This window comes from Rhagoletis pomonella, unplaced genomic scaffold (assembly GCF_013731165.1).
Source record: "Rhagoletis pomonella isolate Grant_MI unplaced genomic scaffold, Rhpom_1.0 Rhpom_scaffold_00005, whole genome shotgun sequence".
Classification (NCBI taxonomy): Eukaryota; Metazoa; Arthropoda; class Insecta; order Diptera; family Tephritidae; genus Rhagoletis; species Rhagoletis pomonella.
Window position 1 is genome coordinate 56,533,059 of NW_023458559.1, and position 23,094 is coordinate 56,556,152.

The following is a 23,094-nucleotide window of genomic DNA, read 5'->3' on the forward strand; positions in this document are numbered from 1 at the left end:
AGCAATTGCGTGTAGTGACGAAGCGCGGCGCGGCGCATCACATATGCTTCGTTGCGGCGGCCTTAATGTGCGGCACATGCCGCACAGGTTGTTTGCAAATGTTTCTCGACAACTACTTTGCGTGCCTCCAACTTGATTGTTGTTGTCGTTGCTTTGTTTTTATGGATTTTAATGTGTTGTTGTTGGCACGCTGGTAAAGAGCAGGGGTAGCGCCCTTTTGTGGCCCGGGAATCCTTTGTGCCACTTTGCGCAAACACAACAGACTTGCAAAACATTTATCCTTTTTAGTGTTTATTTTGTAAGCTTGTTTTTTTTTGTTTTCTTTCATTTGCGTTTTCAATTTCATTACAGTCGCTTTTGCCTCCAATATGATCCCCATCGTTCAGCATTCGACTATGTTTGCTAAAATTATTGCGTTTATTAGCTTTCTGCCCATTTGTTTTGCAACATTTGAAGTTGTTGTCGCCGTTGTTGTTTTAAAGCGCAAACATCAGTTATCGGTTTGTTGAACTTTTATGTCACCGTCGTTGACCTGTTAATCGGTTCATTCGCCTAAGCGTTCCGCTCCTTCGATCCGTGCGTTCTGTGTGTGCGCAGCCAGTCGATCGCTATTAAATTTGCACTCGGTTAACAGTTATTCACTATTGTCCTGCGGCTGCATTGCCAAAAAATGTATCTGTATTGTTTTTGTAATGTTTTATGTTCACTTGTTGTTTACATCCCAATAAGGTTAGTTACCTATGTATGTATGTAGATATTTATGTATTTATAGCATTTGGATACAAGTCGTGCGGGGTTCTTCACCTTTGCACTCTTCGATTGTCCTGTAAGCTCCTGCACCTGTGCCGCTCGCAGGCCATTCAACGCGGACATGACCCACGTAACTAATTTATTGATTCGAGGCACATATAAAGAATTGTCCTTAATTGAAAATGTTTAAATTCAAAATAATTGCAATAAATAAGAACAATCGCCGATCAATTCGAATTTGAGGGCGCAGCTGATGAATGCATGAAAAATATTTTAGGATAACGTATGCTTTCGAGTACTCGATATCTAGTTTGGTAAGAATTTTTTTAGTAAAATATGCTGGGAATAATAAATAGATAGGTACAGAAAAGTAAGAATCGATCGCAGGTCGTTACTTAATCCCAAATTAAGATCTGTGTAACATATGTATGTAAGTCCGTCTAGCTAGCGCACTGATTAAGCACCGTTCAATCGGAGGCTATTAAAAAACATTTTGTTATTCCATGGAGGCCTTTCTGTTTCAGACTGTATATGCTCCCAAACCGTTTTGATCTTCTGGCAAATTTTTTCAGTGCTTCCAGTAGAACCGTGCCTAGTCTGTTCCTGGCTTCACATAAGAATTTATTCTGATACTTTCGGGTCACATTCGCTCCTATGGATAACACATTTGCTATAGTGATTGTAATATGGACCTTGTCCAAGGTATATCGACTCTTAGTATTCCCCAAGACGCCGTGCCATGGTAGGATTTTAAGTTCCTTAAATACCTTAACCCCTTCAGGACCAAGGGAAACATGTCTCCCAAAAAGTCCTGCACTCATAAGAAAGTAGTGTACATTTTGGCGGTTCTGTATTTACATTTTCAAAATTGTATCTTACAATTTTAGGCAAACCCAAATTGCCGAAAATTTGCTAAATAACACGTCCCCATTTAGTTTAGAAAAAATTTTTGGGATTTTAGGAAAATAATTTTGAGAAAAAATCTGAATTTTTATAAAAAACAAAAATAAAAAACTATAATTTAATAGAGAAAATGATTTCCCTGAAAAAAAAGTATTTCACGAAATTTTTAAAACAATTAGAAAAGATACATTTTTTTTAGAAAAATATGAATTTCAATTTTACTTCGATTTAATATGTATGTATGTAGGCCGCTGTGGTGTAGTGGCTAGCAATGCGCGCTTCCACTCCGCAGGGCCTGGATTCAAGCTCTGGTCAAAGCGAAATTGCAAAAAAAAATATAGAAAAAATGCCGTCCCTTAGCAGGCAATGGCAAACCTCCGAGTGTATTTCTGCCAGCTTCTCATAAATATACAATCTCCGTAGAGAGTTGGTGTAAAACTGTAGGTCCCTGCGCCGGGTGACAACATCAAGGCGCACGCCACAAATCGGAGGAGAAACTCGGCCAATCACTAGCATATTTGTAAGCGCCAATATATTATTATTATTATTATTATTATAATTATGTACATATAAACATTTTTTATTTTTTAAACGGTCTTAAGGATTTGCGAAAAAAAGACTATTTTAAGACTATAATATGTTCAACAATTTAATTGAGCTTGAATTTACCATTTGTAAATTATTGTTGTTTTTCCGGCATAAAAAAGTGGTGAGTGATTTTAACAAGACCCACCTACCGACATGTATTTCGACCCACTGAATCTCTATCTGAGCTCCGTTTGACTCATACGCCTCCTAAATTTCAAGTTAATTGCGAAAATAGGGAAAAATGGCAGAAATTCGCAAATTTCGCAATTTCATTGAAATTTTGAGGGTGTCAAACGGACATTACAATCAGATTCAGTGGGTCGAAATACTTGTTTGTAGCTGGGTCCGGTTAAAAGTACACCCCACTTTTGCTTTGTGCCGGTGTTTTTGAGCATGATTTGTTAGTAGGCCAGTAAATAGCAAACAATTATATTAGAGTAATCAATATTTTCTTTGAGATGAATAATTTTTTTTTTTAGAATTATTTTCATCCCTAAAATAAAAATAAAAATTTTCATTTAGTTTAGTTTTAATTGTAAAAAATATTTGATATCTTTTTTTAATTTTTTAGCGATTTTAATAGAAAATTATTTTTTGTAAAAAAAATTCTCCTCAAAAATTTAAATTTAAAAATTATTTTGTTGAAAATTGTTGGTGGAAAAAGTGAAAGTATCTCACTTCTGCATAGATTAGTGATTCCTAGAGTGGTCCAGTTGGATCCCCAGGGGTCCACGGGAGACTCGACCGGGATCTACGTTGGCGTGAAAAAAATATGGTTCGGATAGTGAATAACCAAAATGGTTGCTTCATAGCCTCTTTATTTAACTTAACTTTTTTTGACGTCATTTTGTGTTTTCGTACGTGGGAAAGCCTTAAAGGCCACCTGCAGACTAAAAAGAACCAGATGTTTGTATAACACTCTGTGGGTCGCGACGGAAATCGCTGGCGGCAGAGATTTAAGCACTTGCGTATTTTCAATGCTACCAAATAAATAAGTAGTACTCCACCATTACCTTTGTTGAAGAGATTCTATAATATTGGGTTACCTGAGAATGAGTGCTGGTTTAATTCCATCGCTGAGACCGGACTCACACATTGTCGAATCTTCACTGATGGCCTTAAAACTGCCTCTGGGTTATCATCTGTGGTCTCTTTCGAAGTTATCCCCAGCTTCATTTTTCTGTTGGGGAATATGCTTCGGCCTTCCAGGCTGAGGTAATTGCAATCCTTAAAGCCATGGGCTACGTGATGGAACATAGTTGCGGCCCTATAAATTATAGTTGCAATGAAAAAATTTTTAAATAAACAATTGGGTATTATTATTGGGAATCTCTTGCAGATACACAGAGTTTTCTGGTAGAAAAATATTGATTTTTAACTATTCTATACCATTTCTACCAAAAGTTGTTTTTCCCCATATAAAATACATGGAAAACTTTGGGCGCTTTGAGCGACCTCTAAATATTTTTTGATGTCAAACTAAAAAATAAAGGTATAGTTTTTTTGGTATAGAACAATCCTAGGGGGTGATAGCATTAAAATTCCGACTTTACTTTTTCACATGCATTTTTGGACCACCCTAATGTGCATACATGAAATGCATTGGTAATGTACATTTTTACTGTATATTTATGTACGAGTATGTAGCTTAAAGTCAAATACGTACAAAGTCACCCAATTATTTATTCAGGTTAGAGCAAAACTAAACTACAGGAAGTGGATTAGAGCAACCACCCTAAAGTCAAGAGGACGATCCGCTAATGTCAAACACCTGCACCCGCATTATTTGTCAACCATGTAATTACTCAACCCTTTCTAAAGAAAATTTAGTCTTGTTGCATACTAAAAAGTAACGAGCAAGTGGTTCAGCCTTATGCGGGCGGAAAATCTATTCTTATGTAGATGACATTCTTTTCATATTAACAAAGTAATTACACCAGCGGAAACGCATTGTCTAACCACAATAGCCGAGCAAAAAAGCAACCATTCCAGGATATGGAAATGATTATTAGGCTACTAGTACTCTATACGAAGAGCAGAGTGGAGTGGATTTAGGTACAAACGGCTTTGCAGCTAGCGGTTAAATGCGAGCGCACCAAGCTCATTTGTAATGCTTCACCTCAAACAGGGGCTCATGCGCCGTTCTAATCCTGACCCTCGCAGTCATTGTCCTGCGCAATGCACCTATGAAAAAGAAAAGCAGCAACAACACTGCTTCGATGCTTCAAGTGGCAACTTAAATGATGCCCGCAATGGCCCAATCGGTATGCGCAGGTGACTTTTTCGAAAGGCAGAAAAAATAAATAATAAAATCGTCCCTTAAACACACGCCAGCCCTTTTGCCATAGCACCGCCACAATATTAACAAAAATAATAGTATCAGTTAATAAAACGAAAATTAAAACAACAACAAAAAAAACAACCACGCAACACCGCAACACCGCCAAATAAGTAAATTAAATGCGCAAAAGAACCCAAAAATGCAGAACAAAAGTGAGTCAAGTGACGAATAGCGGAAGAGCGGAGGCCATCAGCATTCTGGTTGTCTTTTCGCTGTTGGTCGCCGAACAGGTTAGTACACTAACAGAAAAACAATGTCTTAGGTCAGGACGCGCCTTACAACGTAAAAAAAATAAAAATATATATACATATATATACAAAAACAATAGCAGCAAACAAAAAATGAAATTGAACTTAGCGGCCGATGGAGCAAAGCAAAAAGGCAGGTGGGCAGGTGGCGGTGTTGGCCGCGTTCGGTTTCGAGTTTGTGATGTTCGATTCGAGATGCCGCCGCGACGTTGTAAGTAATGCAAGTGATGGAAATGATGCAGCAAGTGAGTGGTATGCAATGAAGAGAAGCGCACGCGTGTGTTAAATTACCAAAACAAAAAAGCTGAACGAACAGCAGTAAAAGTGCTTAATTATAAGGAAAATTCAGAGTAGGCAAGGCGGGAGGAAGGGGAAATAAACATATCTAAAGTTATATGAGCACTTATGTACATACCCTAGCTAGCAAAATTGCCAGAAACCTGTTAGATATCCGTCAGACTCGTCGACAAAAAAGAGAAGTTGACAGGAAGTCTAACCGACACGACGTGGCAGAGTCTGACCGACGTTTCTGACGGATATCTAACAGATGTCTGACCAAATAATCATTGAAAATAAGAATTACCAGACGTGTATGCCCGAAATCGTACATAATTCGATCAGACATATCGGATAAGGAAATAAATAAAATTCTCCAGACATTTCGCCCAGAAATCTGTACGAAACCTGTAAGACTTGTCTAAATAGTCAATTTTTTATTTCGACTTGTCTGATATCAGAAATTGTCTGGCAAATGCGCTAGCTGGGTGCATATTCAATCACAAAAATATTTACAAAGGTGTATACATGCATATGTACTATACATGGATATTAGATATGATGACACAGGATCAATATAGGAGGCCTTGTATTAAATACATATACACCTTTGCAAGCAAACAAAACAGTTCCAGATACACCACTGAGTGTATAGATTTTTTTAGCAACACAAATTCAGATCAAAAAAATTTTGTTGCCGAACGCAAAGTCGCCTTTTTACACTGTTCGGTGACACCTAGACAATAAAAATTTGTTTTAATTATTTCTACTGGAATAATGCAAAGACTCGCTTATCAAAAGTTTAACAATTTTTATTGAGATTTATTTTACTGGCATTAGGGTGACACGTTAGGGTGTTAACAACTCAGATCTGGTGGGTAAGTACTAGAACGGGATACTTGAAGTTAATGAACTTTGGAACAAAAAAACTTCTCCTCGATGCATCGACATCCGAAAATGCCTTCCTGATTTGATTCGCCTCGGTACACATGTGTAAAAATTTCTTATGAATGAGTGATAGCTGTTAGAAAAATAGCTAAATTGGAAATTCCTCGAATAAGGACTCGAGCCTAAGCTCTATCGAGTTGTAGTACGAATACAAAAGTCACTTAAAGAAGTAGGGCTAGATTGTGGCGTCCGGTTATGGATGGCACCTCCAGAAAGTAGCAAAGCAATTCACGCCGAACTACGTTGTCAAAGCAAACCCGTATGTGCAGTGACAGGTACCCAGTGGGAGGCCTGCTTTCACCGCTAGTATAACTTGTGGTTTTGAATAAACTACTAACAGAACTATATGGATGCCCCAGCAAACAAGGTGGTGGCTTATGCTTGCCATATTTACAACGGATGCATTTCCTTTGCACATAAACGTAATATGGAGGACGCTCTAGAGAAAGTAGTTTCCTGCCTCATACATTTTTCTGTTAGTGTTAAAAAACTGATTTAATGACCTTTATAGTCAGAATACGGACTTAGTGGAAGTGGTGAAAGAGCGGCCGTTCGGACACAGCGCAATCCTAGGTAGGCTCCTATCTAATATGAAAATACTGCTCACCGACTAAATATAAGAACTGGATCAACCACAACCGCACGCCACAATTACCAAATCACAGTGACTACATTTTGGTAGGGAGCCAATGTTGGAGTGCATGGATCAAATATCGAATGCTGGGAAGGTACAGGGATTTACATTGACCACCCCAATAATAAGCTATCTTTCACCGACCGAAACACGCAATCGTTTCCAAGCGAAAAAAAAAAATTTGCAAGTAAGGAAGCGTTGAAATACATATATAAAACACCATGCAGCCGCGAGGACACAAGTGAAAATTTTCGGATAAAGCCACAATCTGCTGATCATTTCGCGACTACCCTAATGTGGATCGGTAGCCATTTGGACGTGTACGGTAATTATGCAGCGGGTAGAGTATTTACTTATAGTATTAGGTACATAGGTAGATAGGTAGAAGTGGTGGCCCACTTAGGCCATAGATATAAGGCCCATTGACACCGTGCAATTATCCTCCCTGTTGAACCACTTCGTGTCGGTGATGAATATAATCAGGCACCTCGCGTCGGTATTTGAAACCTCCCTCCACGTCGCCCACGAACGGTGAGCCCAGATGAAGGAGCCTGCTTCTACACAGTGCAGGTCATTTACACAAGAGATGCAAGACTGTTTCCTCCTCTTCGTCGTCCTTGCAGCTTCTACAACTTCTACTGAAAGGCACGCCGAGCGTTTCTGCATGCTCACCTATTAGACAGTGCCGGTTATGGCCCTCACACCATTAGATATATCCAATGTTCTAAGAGAGTATACCTTTCTTGACCGCTTCCGGTCCCATTTAAGCCAAGTCTGCCTGGAAATCTGACAAGTCTGACACTTTGACTCCTTCCTTTCTTCAGCTTGTTTGTATACAAATTCGCTAAGTAGCAGCTTGTAAGTGGAAAAAGGCATACCAATGCGTTTTTTACGAGGTAGAATCTGCTTGGTCAATTTATCTTTGCGATGAAAAGTCTCATCGAAATATTCAAATAATATTTATTCACCAATAAAAGTATTCAACTCGGGAATCTCGGTAGTGAAATGATCGTTTGAGATTTATTTAGCCAGCTCTCAAAGCAAGTCAAGTGAAAGAATAACAAAAAAAATTTCAAAAATACGCATAAATTGAGGGTACCAAAATTGGGTCAATACGATTGCTGTTGTGAGCCACCAGGCACCAACCGCAGGAGTATTATTAACAACAACAAATAAGAGAGCAAATGAAAAATATGTAGCACGTAAAAACCAGCGCATGAAAAAAATTACAAGAAAAAGGCAGCAGCAGCATTAACTGGCGACAGGTGTAGCCAAAGTGGCAGCAGGTCAATAACAATAATAACAACAAAAACTAATGTGCTGCATTGCCATTGAAGAAGAAGAAGAAGAAGAAGAAGAAGAAGGCCTGATGAATCGGCTCAGAATTATGGGCAGAAAAAATCGCTACGAAGAAGCAACAGCCGTTTTGGGTCTAAGCCGATAAAATTAACTCCAAACATTTGTTAGTGAATTTCAATTTTTCTGTGCCTGGCTACATACATAAAAACACTCATAAAAAATTGCCTTACTGCATCCAAAGATATGTATGCCGTGATTTTCGGCTAACTGCAGATGGAATTATTACAATGCATTGCTTAGTGTGGCATGTGGCACGCGACTCCGCTGCAGCTTTAGAAGAACGCCTGAATGCAAATCCGAACCACAGCGAACCAAAGCAATGCGGCGCTTTTTAGTGTAATTTTTATTAAAAGTCACAACCGATTACAAGGCCCAACGCAGGCAGGCATATGTTTTGTTCCAACCTTGCCGATAATCGCCCGCAAGCCTTGCATGTATGTACATATGTATGCTGCGTACGTAAAACCGGCTATGGCTAATGCTGTGAGCCTCATCGCTGCCAATCCTCTGTCTGTCTGAGTATGTAACTTTGCGCCAACAGTCGACATGTTACAGCAGTCAGCAGTCTCTTCAGACAACTAGTCACTCAGTCAGTCAGTCAGTCAGTCGTCAACTAAACTAACAGTCATTCATTTCGGGCAAGAAAGAAGCCAAAAGGCATCGCCACAGCGACACCCAGGACTCATTTAAGAAGACAGGTGCAGATTCCTTGCCTTGTCGTATGTACGTTTGTATGTGGCATGTAACATTTACAGCCAGAAAAAAGGATATCAAGTGAAAAAATTGTAAGACATACACTTGCAGGCATATGCTCCTGAATGCATACACACACGTAGGTATACATTATCCTCATATAAGTATGTACATATGTATGTATTTATATTTGGATTTCTCAGTGCCGCTTACTCGCTCTCCCAGCTTGAGTAGCAGCCGGCTGCCGTTTACGTACATAGAAATCTATGCTGAGGACAATAAACGGAAATCAGTTTGAAATTGTGTCATAAAAGATTGACACTGCTGCAGATTGCTAGTGGCATAGAAACCTATGCATAAAGAAGTCACTAAATGTAGTTAGAATTACTAATTAAATAATGTTTTTGCTGCAAAGCCCTTTAAGTATGGTAGTCAAATTCTTCAAACCTTAGGCTTGTAAAAGCCAGGCAGAACAGGAGATGATTTCTAAGACACAAAGACAATGGACCTAACAGCTATGCTTTTTCAACATCAACTAAACCTCCGTTCAATTATTGCATGATCTTAAAAAGTCTGGGAAGTACTATGCAAAAACAAAAAATTGTCAAGAAATATGAACGAGAATCAACCTCACGCAAGTTAGGAACCTAATTTTTAGTTTTCCATACAAAGCTTTTGGGTAGGGGCAAACGAAACCGACTCGGGTTGTTTTTTTTTCTAAAAACGAACATACCAGGAAATGTTTTCAAGTGGAAGACACCTTTCAGGGAGTAGAAGTCTGACGAACGCTTGGGGCCCAAACCAAGTCCCTAACTAATCTATTCTATCTTACGGCACTCAAATTTTACAGGAGAGCGAAAAAACGGGTTTTCTTTGAAGGCATTGTCTTGATAGGCGGCATTTTCTCTAGCTATCATTTTACAAATCTGTTGTTTTAATAACGATTTTACGATTCTTATGCATAAATCTCGATGCCTGGAGTTCAGGGTTACCAAAACTCATTTGTGTCACAATGGCGATTTAGGCGGTTTTGCAAACTTTTCGATAGACGGTTTTGCAAAAACATCGACGACATGCCTCAGCAGTCAAGCAACCTGAAATGATACCAGCCATCTATTCGGCTTAGAGCTCATCCAGCCATCGACGGAGCACCATTCCGTACTTACCGTCCGTATCACCATATAAAATTGCTGTTGATAGAGAAAGAGAGAAGATACGGCAACATCACCGTCATGCGGTGGTGAGTTTCCGTTAACACGAGAAACATAAAAGCTTAGGTAGTGCCAGCTGATTAGCTCCACGATTGAACCTCGTTGAACTCTTAAACTTCTATTCTTTTAGTCTAGCTGTGTACGAATAACGCATTTTTAAGCCTACCATTTGGCTAGTGAAAACGGCTTCGACGTTCAGTATTTTTCGGATGACATTTTAACCCTAATCATAGGTAGTCTCGATGACACTATCTCCAACCTCCTACAGAATCCTCTGGACATAATCGCCAATTAGTTTAGTAACAATGGGTTAACTGTAAATCCCAATTAAAGTAAAAGGGACAAAGTAGTAGAACCATTCTTTCAAGGTGAAAAATACACTTCCCCAAAGAGGTCAAATATCTACTAGTTATCCTTGATGACAAGCTCTCATGGTGTCCGCACCTAGATCAAACTATTCAAAAGTTCAGGGTCTTTATCTGGACCGACCGGAACTGCGTCATCAGAACTAAACTGGTCTATTGGATGTATGATGCCATCTCCAAACCCATTCCCACTTGTGCTGCACCCGTCTGGTGGAAGAAGACACAATTGAAGTCCACGCTGGCCAAGCTCAGCAAGCTACAGCGACTGGGCTGCGTGGGCATTACTGGCGTGATGAGAACAACACCAACTGCGGCTATCGAGGTTCTTCTTGACCTCAAGAAAGAGTCTCTACTGTTTACAGCAAGGCTCTTCTGAGGGGACAGTGTAGAGGAAAAGAAGCTTATGCACCCTTCCCTCTTCAGGGTTATAGAACTACAAGATGGACTGCGAATAAGTTTTGTGGACATGTGCCTTCCGGTCTTTTCCCCGACAGGAATACCTATGACAGCGAAAGACCTAAACCCGGAAGCGCAGCCACATCTGGTATACTCACAGCTCAAAGACTGACCACAGCGTCAGAGCAGGAATTAACGGCATACAACCCTGACTGCTCCTTTTCACCTGCATGGGGCAAGGTAACTCTGTCTTTCCGGCCATTGTGCTTTATCTGAGGCAGTATGTGGAAAGTGGGCCCACCAAAAACACATCTCCAAACACAGAGTGGCGCACCTTAAATCTGGAGTGGGACTGTCTTCAGCTTTTATCGCCTCCAGGAACTGGTAAACCTCATATGGGTAGCGGGACACAGTGGAGTCATGAGTAATGAAGTGGCAAATATTCTCGCCAAAAAAGTGGCTGCACAGGGATTCACAGACCCAGCACCCTTTACCGGTCTGCCATGGAGCTCCGTTAGGCGAAACTACTATATCTGGATGAAGAGTCCTTCATCCCGGATATATGAACAAGTAGAACCGAAGAAGTATGCAGTAAGTCAGGCTTTCTTACTGCTGGCCACTGTGGAGTAATGAAACACTTGTCAAACATGGGAGTTGTTAACTCTGACCAGTGTAGGTTGTGTAACGAAAAACAGGAAGCGGCAGAGCATATTATGTGCCACTGTAATGCCCCCAGGCCAGACTTCGCTTCCTAGGATCACTGTATCTAGAAGCACACGACCTAAATGGCTTTAAGCCTAAGGACCTCGCTAGGTTTCTTAGCAGTACGTGGATCATAGATAACATGTACTTGAGTAAAGCTTTGTTACAATAAATTGTTTCGGTCGCGGTAACTAGGTGACCTTCTCCCTGCTCGAAATCTAGTCTAATCTAATCGTATTTATAGTCACAATTACATATAAAGATTTTTTGTTTCGAAGCCTCAGAAAAGCGTTATATTTCAGACTCTAATATGACTCCTATCTTGAACTCATAATGGTGTGTCCTTCTAAGAAGGTAAATATGCTCTTTCTGACAATTTTACGAGCTTATAACGAGCAACTCAGATTTCTGGTACTTTGCTGACTCCAAAATGAGTCCTAATGTTTATAGGGTAGCTTAAGAGTATAACGCCAAATCAAACTTTTCAGGCTTTCAGCAATAGCGGAATTCTGTAACTGAGATGTACTCTAAGGCCGTTTTAATGAAGAATGTTTGGAAAAAAACCAAAAGCAATTTAGGTACATACATATGTACATATTATAGAAGTTATAGCTGCTATTGGGCTTTGAAGCAACAAAACAGGCCTATAAAACCCGTGGTCTACCCACTGAGCTAAGTTCGCCATGTAAACTGTTTTTGCTTTTTCTACAAATGTCAATACACCGTCACTTCTTTCTTGTGCCTTACAAAATGTCATTGATTTTCGACTACTGATTTTTCTAATGCATCGTTGTTTCCGTTCATTATGTTTACCAGCGTATAATCGGAATCCATGCAAGTTTTCCAAGCAAATGCTAAGATTAGTTAGACTTGTTTGTCATTTCGGCGAAACTTGTGCAAATCTTAATCCCTTTCGATTAAGAAAAGCTAAAGGCAAATAAAAAACAAAAGCCACAACAAAAACAATGCACAGTCGTTGACTTGTGGTGAATGAAGACAAAGCGGCCAAAGACCGCCATGACCGTCATGACAAATCCAAGTTAAGAACGCTTAAAAAATCAAGTAAAATGAAATTGCAATGCGAGTGGAAAGAACATGTCAAAATATACATACATACATACATACATATGTGTGTGTGAGTGTGTCTTGCCTGCGGGTATCGTTATTCGAATTCTGAGCGGGTGAAATAGATAAGGGTTAAATAGAAACAAAGTGGTTTAAATGGTAAATGATAAAAAAAACACAGCCAAAGCTGTGTGGTAATGGTTGCTTAAACCCTGAACCGAGCTACAATTTAAATAGCAATATCTAGATTTTATAAACGGGTAAATAATTGCAAGCGTGTGTGTGTGTGTGTTTGTGTGCCTTCGAAAGCTTGAGGAAACCCTAGAGTTATTCGCCATCAGCCAATCCCAGCCAATACTTAGCCAATCGATAAAGAAATGTGAGACAATCTTACGAATGTAGTAGACGACTTACATAGAAAATGATTTATTTGCGTTAATTAAAGAAGTAAACGTTGCATTTAAATAGAAAAGATTTTTCAGACAGGTTTCTTCATTCAAATCAAAAACTTTTATTAGGACGATCGAGCTTCTGGTTTTCTGGATCGTCTATGGTTGCCGTGAACTCCTTCAGTAGATCATCATCATTTTTAATTTCTTTGTTTATATGGAAGTATGGGCCTCGAAGTGCTATAAAGTATGAATCTTCGAGAAGTTCTGGTACAAAAAATAGAATCCACTCACTTTTCATAGGCAAAATTGGCGGACCTCCAGGTGCCTTCGGCTGCCCACCGATGGCAAAAGAGACCCACATAGCGACCATCTTTTTCGCCATTTCAGTATCCAACGCATTTAGCTGCTTCATGGGGAATAGATAAATTAACTCATCTGTGTGATGTACGCCGCCGTTAAAAGGGTACTGTGAGTTACCCGTGTCAAAGCCAAAATTGGTCTGCTCACCAGCATAGTCAAAAGTATAGAAATAAATCGGCGCACGTTCGGCTTTCGCGAATAATTGATTAGTGAATCCGATCATGGTCGATTTGAAAAAGAGAATGTTGGCTAGCTTTAAAGATATTTTAGACGAGTATTAAAAGGAATTTGCCTAGCATTAGGGTGAATCTCTTAACCTACATCGAAGTATGCTGGCAAAGCGCGCTTATGATAAGAGCTATGCCACAGCTCCGCAGGGAATAAAAGGCGCGTTAAAGCATTATTGGTCAAGCCGGTTGTGTCGTTCATCCAATTCATCAGACCTGTGGCGAATTCGCCCACTGTTACGGCGCTCATATCTGGATGAGTAGCTTTGAAGTCTTCATAGAACCCTGATGTACATATTAAGAGTAAAAAAAAAAACACTCGTTAAAAAATTATAATTTCCTCAAGGTTTTACAAAAACTGACACGCCAGCACCAGCGAGCCATCGTGCTTGGTGAAACCGGTCAGCAAGGGCACGCTTCTATTTGTGGCTTCAATAAGTTTGGCCGGATGCTGTGGAATGCTGCCATAATAGTCACCGACAATCAAACCATAACGTTCCTTAGGAAAAAAGAGATATCGAAAACATTTTACAAAAACTACGACAAATAAAAGTAGCGCACTTACGCTCTCTGCTGCCTTAAGTAGGTCCAACACTGGCGCCTGCTTTAAGCAACGTTGCATTTCATCCAGCTGCGTACACTTTTCACACTTTAAAGCTTGGCAAACACGTTCAACCTGCTCGCGTGGCTCCTGATTTACTGCCACTTTATCCACAACCGAGCCGGATTGTATGATTAGACGTTCAAAGGTCGATGGTGGTGTTTTGGGGCTCACTAGCAACGCGCCACCCAGTTCCCCACCGGAGCTTTCACCGAAGACTGTAACGAGTGTCTTATCCCCACCGAATGCTGAAATGTGTTTCTGCACCCATTGCAGTGCCAAAATCGTGTCCAGAAGGCCTAGATTTCCGGGCATGCCTTCTGTTTGCGTGCCAGAGAAACCGAGTATGCCGAGACGATACTGAATCACGACGAGCACAACGTCTTCCTCAAGCAGGTAGCCGGGTTGATGATCTGAAGCGAAGCCAACTTGTAAGCTGCCGCCATGAACGTAGAACATCACTGGCTGTTTGGCATTTAGCTGAGTGTTCAGTAAGTTGGTAGTCGAGAAAAACATTATGGAGCTAATTTCATCATAAACTTAAATACGAAAGTTCACCTTTTTTGTAAAAACATTTAGCGTAAGACAGTCTTCTAGATTCCCTTTTAGCTTATCAGCTGGCAAGCGATTATACGTAAATAATTGCGGACAAATTCGACCGTATTCGGTGGTTCGCAAGGGTTCAGGCCATGGCTTGCGCGGCACCGATAGCTAAAAGAATTGAATTGAAGAAGATTATTGACTGTCTTTTTATATTCCAAATATATAAAGTTAACTACCCTGAATCGCATCTCTCCACTTGGCGGCTCCGCATAGGGTATACCACGGAACTGCATATACGGTTGACCTGTCCATTGTGTAGTATTCCAATTACCAATGACTACACCTTGTCCCGGTAAATTTACTCTAACCTCAGGCGATGCGATATTCTTGGTACCCAGTACAAATCCCGCAGGAATAAACGTTAGGCATAGAATGCTCAATAGCCTGGTTGAGAGAAAAGCCATACTGATCGCAACAAATGATCGGAAGCAACTAACAAACCTGTCTCAATAGAAAATGCTGCTAAATAAAATTTTTTTCAAAGTTTCCCTTACTGTATTACTGATAATTGATGCATAAGTGTATATGTATGTACATAAATATCTATATGCGGGAGCACACGTAGATTATAATGAAAGATCTTATATACATACATACATACATATGTGCAATACACATTCGTACATCGTCCATACATATGTACATAAATAGTATGTGTACACCTTGGTACATGGAATACAGATTGCATGGGGATTTTCCCTTAAACAAAGCATGCCCACCGCAAAGATCGCGTATTGCTTAGAAGAAGAATATGTAAATCACAGAAAACGCGAAAAAAGTATATAACATACATACATATGTACATATGCACATCCATACGTACATAAGTATAAACAGTGGTGGATACAGGGGGCGGCGGTGCAGGGTGGGGAATTGGGGATATATCGAATATTCATTGATATCATATTGTGTGACCTTTGGCAATCGACTAATATACAATACTAAATTGCAATTGATTGATACTTTCCATGTTAAGAAGAAAGTTAAGCAGCAAGTTAAACAATTTTCTTTAAGACATTGAGTCATAAGTGAAAAAGTAAGTTCTCCGTTTTTCAAAGTTAGCCTTCGAAATCGAGATATGGGGTTTCGATGTTCGAAATAGGACCTTTGGTAAAAAATTATCTTTAATTTTTAATTTTCAATTTTTATTTTTTATTTTTTTTTCGAATTTGTACTATTTTACATACATAGTTGAAAGTCACAGCAAGTTTGAATATTTTTGCAGGTTTAGAAAAAAAAAATAAAAATGTTGAATTTTATGATATTAAATTTGTTGAGATTTCTTGTTTTTTGGATAATATCCAAAATTTTAAAAAATATCGAAATCTGGGAGATTCTAGAAATTTTGGTAGAATGAGAATATTTTGAAATGTACAAAATGATTGAGATTTTAGAAATTTATACATTTTCCAAAATTTTGAGAATTTTATTTATTCTGAAATCTATCCTAAAATGTAAAGATGTGAAACATCACAAATTTTCGAAAAATTTTCATGTTTATGGCACTTGTGTATAAAACCTAAAAAATTCTTAGAATTCTAAAATATTTTTCGGAACATTTATTTTGTGCTTTGTCTACTCCAGTAAATACTATTTTAGTATGTTATTCACGATATAAGTTGGTAAAATATTTTGAGCATGGAGGTAGAATCCGTCACGTCAAAAACCAAAAGTGCTGAGGATGCTCTCTCAACCGAGGGATCCGCCATCAGCATCGGGCGGTTCTATTACAGGGCGGAGGACGAGAGTCTTCTATCCTCGGTCAACGAGGACGTCGAGCTGGCGTGGCTGGAGAAGACTTTGTAGGATGAAGATCCTGCAGGTAAATCTCCAACACTCTAGGGCGGTGTCCGCAAATCTCCTCATTCACCTAGAGCAAGGTGGAACCGACGTAGTCCTGATCCAGGAGCCGTGGCTGAGCAGTACCAGTATCTCCGGGATTAGGACGCCTAAACTTAAGCTGATGGTGTAGAAAAAAGCAGGTAGACCAAGATCCTCAACGAATTCAAAGCACTAATTTTACCTAATTTCAGCAATGAGGACATTGTGACGGTTAGCTTGGAGGGCGGCGCTAGAGAGCTCTGGCTCGTATCTGAATACATGGCGCCTGATGACGAGGTAGAGCCACCTCCACTATTGCTGCGTGAGACTATAGCCGAAGCGAGATGACGAAATGCCGATATTATCATTGGATCGGATGCAAACTCGAGGCACTTGTGCTGGGGAAGCTCAGACATCAACGCGAGAGGTGAGTCACTTTTTGATTATATTTTAAATGAGGAATTAGGTATTTGTAATAGGGGTAACGAACCGACCTTTATCACTGCTTATGGTAGGATCGAAACTGGTCGGGGAATGCCTGACCTCTCTCTCAGGTGCCTCGGAATACTTCCAAATCAAGCTGATTTGGGTACCGGGACACAGTGACATAACTGGAAATTGTAGGGCTGATGAATTGGCTAGGCAGGGAACCCTCGAGGCCATAACCTCGGAAAGGGAGGACGTAGGAGTTTCACTGGCAACATGTGGCCCGCTGTGGACAGATGGGCTCACAGTCGGCTCAGCCATCGCTGGCGAAAACCCCGACATGCAAAGTTGCAAGGTCCTTCTGGCCGATTGTCGACCGCAGGCGATCAAGGGAGGTTCTGCAGCTGGCTAAGCGCCACCTCTTGATTCTCACAGGTGTACTGACCGGAGATTGTACTTTAGCAACACACGCGGAGCGACTTAACACCGTCACAGATCACTTCCTTCTCAGTTGGCCCGTATTCGCAATACTAAGATTTAAGCACCTCGGTGCTCATTTCTCCAACACTCCTGAAAAGCTCTCCGGAGTGGACACCTGCTGCCTGCGGAACTTTGTTCTGAGCAGCCAGCGCTTCTCTTAGTTTTAAAAATGTGGTAACACAATGGACAATCTAATTAATGTCTAAGAGTGTCCCCCTGTTGCGGAGTCTGCCACAACAACCTAACCTAACAATGGGAAGTACCACGCCTCCATTTCCAATACCTATCATTTTTCGCCGTGCCAAGTTTCAGTTCCCCAGCATAATTGGGTTTAGAGATATATTGGTTTTCACATTTTAGTATGTATGCCAGATGCCACGCCCCCTGTATAATGGGGTTAACATTTCTGGATAAGAGATATATTTCATTGAAGTCCAGCGAACGATGCCCTCCAAAACGGGGGTTCAAAATTGTATTCTTTATTGTGGCGTATTTATATATAGATACCTTAAATATACCGTTTTTGCTACAAACCCTCCTCAAAGGACCTCTGGAGCCATCCAAGCGATCCCCGATTAAGCTGAATTTCTTTATGTCCACTTTTTACGATAAATCCAAGCATCAGAACCAATAAAATATTTTTTTCTGGCTAACTTCTATGGGGTGGCCCACTGTGCGTCGTCAATGTCTACATATTTTAAGTTTTTAAGCACTCGTGATAAAGCACTAATAGATTTTCTTTCGGTTGTAGTAGGTATTGCTTCGATAAAGACAACAAACGGCACTATATAGTTCTCGTCGTACAAATTAATTACTTTCTCCATCTTTTTTTGATTCACTGTCGCACTATTTATGTTTAACGGCCTTATGAAAATGTTGAAAATATTTTTTCCATTGTCTGTCTGTTCATCGACTTTAACTTTTTTAAATGTCTCTCTCGTCAAAGAATTCGGTCTTGTAGTATATTTTCCTTTAGTACCTTAGGAGCCACAAGGCTCCTCAGCGTCGTCGCTCATTTTGATATCAAACTAACTGTAGTTTTTCACTAGAATTTTTTATCAGAGTTTATTTTCAATAAATTTGGCAAAAATTAGTTCAGTGTGTTGATTTATGACGATAGTATCACTTAAACTATCCGTATGAAGTGTTTTGGTATATGTTCCTTCGATTTTTCACTATTTATTTAATAATTCAAAACCGTTGGAAAATATGCCGCCTTATACAGTGTTTTTGCTGCATTTAAAATTCAACATTTAGCACTTTCGAACATATGTTTTCGAAGAGCGTTCAAGCTATCGCATTTAGCAAATGTACATTTACGCGAGTTCGAAATCGTATGCTTTTGGCAAACAGCCGTGTTCCAGTCGCTTATTCAGATCCGTATCTATTACGATCAATTCTCACGCAGAAGATAATGTGCAAAAAAATAAATTTTAAATATTTTATAAAAATTCAATACAAAAACTTTAATCGTTTTAATCATTTGTTTGTGTTTACTTACGTTCATTTGTCGGTGCTATCAATTAAAATTTCCTCACTTAATTAGGAGGAAACAAAACGAACAGAGTTAATCACAAATTGATCCAGATTTCTATCAGCATCACATCGATGTTGAATTTGCGTATTTTTTCTTTATCCAACTAATGTAAAATAATAAATGAAATCTCGGCGATCACTGAAACGCAGCTAGCCACTGTATACTCGAAAAAGCAATGTTGCCACTTTTTCTCATTAAACCATGTTCGAATCATGAATCAATTAGAACAGATCTGACCGGTTGAGAAGCAGCCATTTGTAATAGCAATTGAGAAAAAAGTGTGTGACGTTCGTAATTTTGAAGTTTGCTATTTCTGTTTTGCTCTTTCTTTATTTGTATTTTGTCCATGGTTTATTTCAGTGATTTTTAAGTGATTTTTTGTGCAAATGTAATTAAAATGAGGTGCGCGGTGATTGGATGCAAAAACACGTACAAAAATAATAAATTGGTTAGCACAAACATGTGCACAACATTGCTTGCAGTTTTTCTTTATTCTTCGTCTCCATATTCTTTGTTTACTTTTCACAGAAAATAACATGGCGCCGAAATTACAAACGTCTGCCAGATAATTACTTTTTTCTTTTGCTTCATCTTGTCAGAACTTGTGTAGTTAGATCATGTGTTCGAATCGTGGAAATTTTGGAGGATCACAGGGTTGCTTTTAGCATTTAGATTCTTAATGCAAAAATGGAGTTGTATTTAGGTGACGAATTTTGTATGGATAAATGTAAATTTAGAGTAGCATTTAGAGCTAAATGCGCTAAATGTGCTTTTACGCGTAAGCAAAAACAGCCCATTATTAATTGTATTTTTGTATTATTTAAATTTTTTTTTTAAGAATTTTGCAGTTGAAATTTAAATTTCTGATATATCAAGAAGCATTTCTGGGAGATAAGGAACTCAACTATTGTACCATGGGCGCGACCAAGGCGTATCGATATGGATCAAAATGGATGCACTTTGGGCGCGACCTTTATTTTCTGGATCGTGAATGTGTACGAACAGACCTGTTGTGTTTTTATTTTTGTTATTCTTATCGTAGAACTGTCATTTCTCATTTTACTTTTCGATTTTTTTCATATACTTCAACATTGCTCTGTAAATTTCAGTTTATTGCAATCAATTGTTAACATAACTTGTAATTTTAATAAATGTAACGCGGAAAATCGGCAATATTAAGTACACATCAGCAATTTTCATTAATATTTCTATATATGTACACACATACGTGTGTGCGTGCAAGGATTTTGTGAAAAGTGCTAGCCAAAAGATAGGAAATGGGGCTGCGAATTGTCTTGCTGCTATTGCTCTCAGCCGGCGCCACGCTGGCGAATTCCAAGAATGCAGATTCCTCATTAGCACAATTAGAAAATAGCCTCATTGATAAACCAGAATGCAAAGAATTACGTTCACTTTGTGCACACATCAAACAAACCGATAATATATCCGTATTGGAGTGCGTCAGTACATTTTCCTCCAGTCAATTGGAGGCGGTGCCGGATAAATGCCAACATGCTTTATGGCTGCAACAGCGTATAATTCTATCAGATAGGTGGGTAAACGACCAGCTGGTACCACAACATTGCAGCGCACAGCAGCAACAGTTGACTTCCTGCCTGAACGCTGTGAATTTATGGAATTGTATACACGAGCGTGCAATGCGTATGGAGCATAGCAACGAATGTCGCGCATATATTTTGCGTGCAATTGCGGTATTTTTTCCAGACTTTGATCAACTGGGCGATTTTTTGATTGGCTGTGGCTCTCAAGTTGAACAGCTGGAGTGCGGCCGTTTGAACTTAGAACGAAGGAGCATGTCACAAATTGAAACTGTGCAGTGTTTACAAGAGACAGCAGCTGATTCACTGGATGCGAGATGCAAGGCGGAATTGTCGCTGATGGAACAACAGCGTAAGGATTTGGAATTCTTCGAGGCCTGCGGAGATGACTGGCGACGATTGTGTGGACAGGTGTGATATACCTTTTGTGTATAAAGAAATTATTTTTCTGTCGCTAAAGTAGTACTGTGTACTTTCGTGTTAATGCTTTCGTTTAAAAGATTCAGTATGTAAACATTATTTCTTTGTCTTTAGGAACCTGCTGGCACAGCTGCGGCATTCAAATGTTTGGTTAAGAACAAAGCAGATCCAACAATGACACGGCGTTGTGTCGAAAAAATTTCACAACGAGATCGCGAAATTGGTAAAGATTACCGTCTTTCACATGGTCTTGCTAAAGCTTGTAAGGACGATATCAAGCTATATCACTGCAGACGTGGTGTGTCAGAGGACAAGCAAGTGCGCTTGGCGCAAATTTTACTTTGCCTTGAATCGGTGGTGAAGAACGGCTCGTTAGTTTCGGCTGAGTGTCAAACGGAAATTAACGATCATCGTCACATGCTTATGCATGACTACAAACTGTCACCGGAAATTCTCAGCGACTGCGCCGACGATATACCGAAGTTTTGCGCTGATTTTGACAAGGCACAAGCGGTTAGAGGCAATGCCATCGGAAACGCAGATAATGGTCAGGTCATTCATTGCTTAATGGAACATGCCAGATCCAAACGTAGAAAGGATCGCCGAGTTACTGCGCAATGCCAACGCTCCTTAGAAAAGTTAATAAAAGCAGCTGACGTGGGAGAGGATTGGCGCGTGGACCCAGTACTGCGCCGTGCATGCAAGCCAGTCGTTGACGTGGCTTGCCGCGACACAGATGCTGGTGAAGCGCGGGTAATGTCATGTTTGATGGAACGAATTGGCACACCGGTAATGCGTCCAGACTGCGAGCAAGCGTTAATGCTCATACAGTATTTTGTAGCGCGCGACTTCAAACTGGATCCGCAGCTATATAAGCATTGTCACGACGACGCGATCAAATACTGTCGCGCTAAACACGTGTGGGATGATGTAAACGACAATCAAATGGATCCTGAACGCGGCCCACTCATATTGCCCTGCTTGCATCGTATCGCCTACAGTGATGATACTAATTTGGCACTGCGCAAAGACTGCTTCAAAGAGGTGAAGCGCGTTATGCGCCAGAGAGCTGTATCTGTGGATCTCATACCTGAAGTCGAAGACGAATGCATCGAAGATTTGTCCATGTTTTGCTATGATCGCACACAGAAGGGTGCCGAAATGGACTGTTTACAAACGAATCTTGAAAAGCTTTCTCCGGCATGTAAAGTAAGTGAATCTGCTACTAGTTGACTATCAATGTTTGCTAATAACATTTAAATTTACAGAAAGCTGTTACGACCTACACGGAGGAGGAGGCGGAACACATTGAATTAAATCCCGTCATTATGTCGGTTTGCATTAATGCAATGCAAACTCATTGTGAACACATACTAAAAGGCGAAAGGGATAACGGTGATATGATGGATTGCTTGATTTCGCATAAAAACGACGCAGACCTGCGTCAAGATCTCAAATGTCGCGCAGCAATTGAACATTTTCAAATAATTTCCCTGAAGAACTATCATTTCACATACAAATTCAAAACCGCATGCCGTCCACATGTAACACGCTTTTGTGCAGCAAGCACAACTAAAAATGAGGTTGTCGCCTGCTTAAGCGAAGTGATGCGCAACGACACCATACGCGGACAACGTCACTCTATACCAAAGGAATGTCGGCAACAAGTCAAGGCACAACTCTACCAGCAACGCGAATCTATATTACTTGACCCGAAATTGGCTAATGCATGCAAAAAGGAGCTTGAGACATTCTGTGGTGATGAGAAAGGTCCTGGTCAGGTGAATAACAATGCAAGTTTCTTTTCAATCATTAATCACCACACCAACACTCATTTGCTTAATGCTGTCACGGCATCAAGCCACCATATGTTTTAACAATCCAAAAACATGCGTTTACATGTTGTTATTTTGCTTCGTACAGGCCTTAGAATGCTTGCAAACAAACACACAGCGGCTCGGAAGCTCCTGCCACCATGCTATTTTCCTAGTGAAACGCTCACAGCTTTCCGATAGTGGCACGGACTTCACACTTGTCAACACTTGCAAGGAGATGACATACAAATTTTGTAATAATGCTGACTCAGAGCACTTGCTGGACTGTCTAAAGAGTTACAAAGATGACCCGCTGTTCGATCCGCGCTGTCATTTAGTCGTCGTAAATCGCATGATTGAGCAAAATACCGACTA

General features: G+C 40.0%; 2 protein-coding genes across 5 annotated transcripts in view; one reads left to right on the forward strand and one right to left on the reverse strand.

The window, feature by feature from the left end:
• Positions 1 to 12,869: 12,869 nt before the first annotated feature.
• On the reverse strand, positions 12,870 to 15,103 carry LOC118739282 (glutactin-like). The gene is made up of 7 exons (XM_036470522.1): positions 14,839 to 15,103; positions 14,618 to 14,770; positions 14,024 to 14,539; positions 13,822 to 13,957; positions 13,553 to 13,743; positions 13,163 to 13,484; positions 12,870 to 13,108 (listed from the first exon to the last, which is right to left on the reverse strand). Exons 1-7 carry the CDS (start codon positions 15,064 to 15,066, stop codon positions 12,981 to 12,983), a joined length of 1,674 nt encoding a protein of 557 aa, XP_036326415.1. The 5' UTR covers positions 15,067 to 15,103; the 3' UTR covers positions 12,870 to 12,980.
• A 4,886-nt stretch (positions 15,104 to 19,989) lies between these two features.
• Positions 19,990 to 23,094, forward strand: part of LOC118739280 (Golgi apparatus protein 1) — a 4,236-nt gene continuing 1,131 nt past the window's right edge. The window contains exons 1-4 of one of the 4 annotated variants that reach the window (XM_036470518.1): positions 19,990 to 20,896; positions 21,020 to 22,114; positions 22,174 to 22,698; positions 22,829 to 23,066. In XM_036470518.1, the coding sequence (XP_036326411.1) occupies positions 20,204 to 20,896; positions 21,020 to 22,114; positions 22,174 to 22,698; positions 22,829 to 23,066 (2,551 nt within the window). In that variant the 5' untranslated portion in view covers positions 19,990 to 20,203. The remainder of the gene's footprint in view (positions 20,897 to 21,019; positions 22,115 to 22,173; positions 22,699 to 22,828; positions 23,067 to 23,094) is intronic. The other 3 variants (XM_036470520.1, XM_036470519.1, XM_036470521.1) reach the window with 3 other exon arrangements.

Bases quoted from the DNA above. Each gene is read 5' to 3' on its own strand.
- LOC118739282 (XM_036470522.1), bottom strand. From the start codon at position 15,066: ATGGCTTTTCTCTCAACCAGGCTATTGAGCATTCTATGCCTAACGTTT. The intron at 14,771-14,838 runs GTAGTTAACTTT...CAATTCTTTTAG, and splicing joins GTGGAGAGATGCGATTCAGG to CTATCGGTGCCGCGCAAGCC. The intron at 13,958-14,023 runs GTAAGTGCGCTA...TTTTTTCCTAAG, and splicing joins TACTTAAGGCAGCAGAGAGC to GAACGTTATGGTTTGATTGT.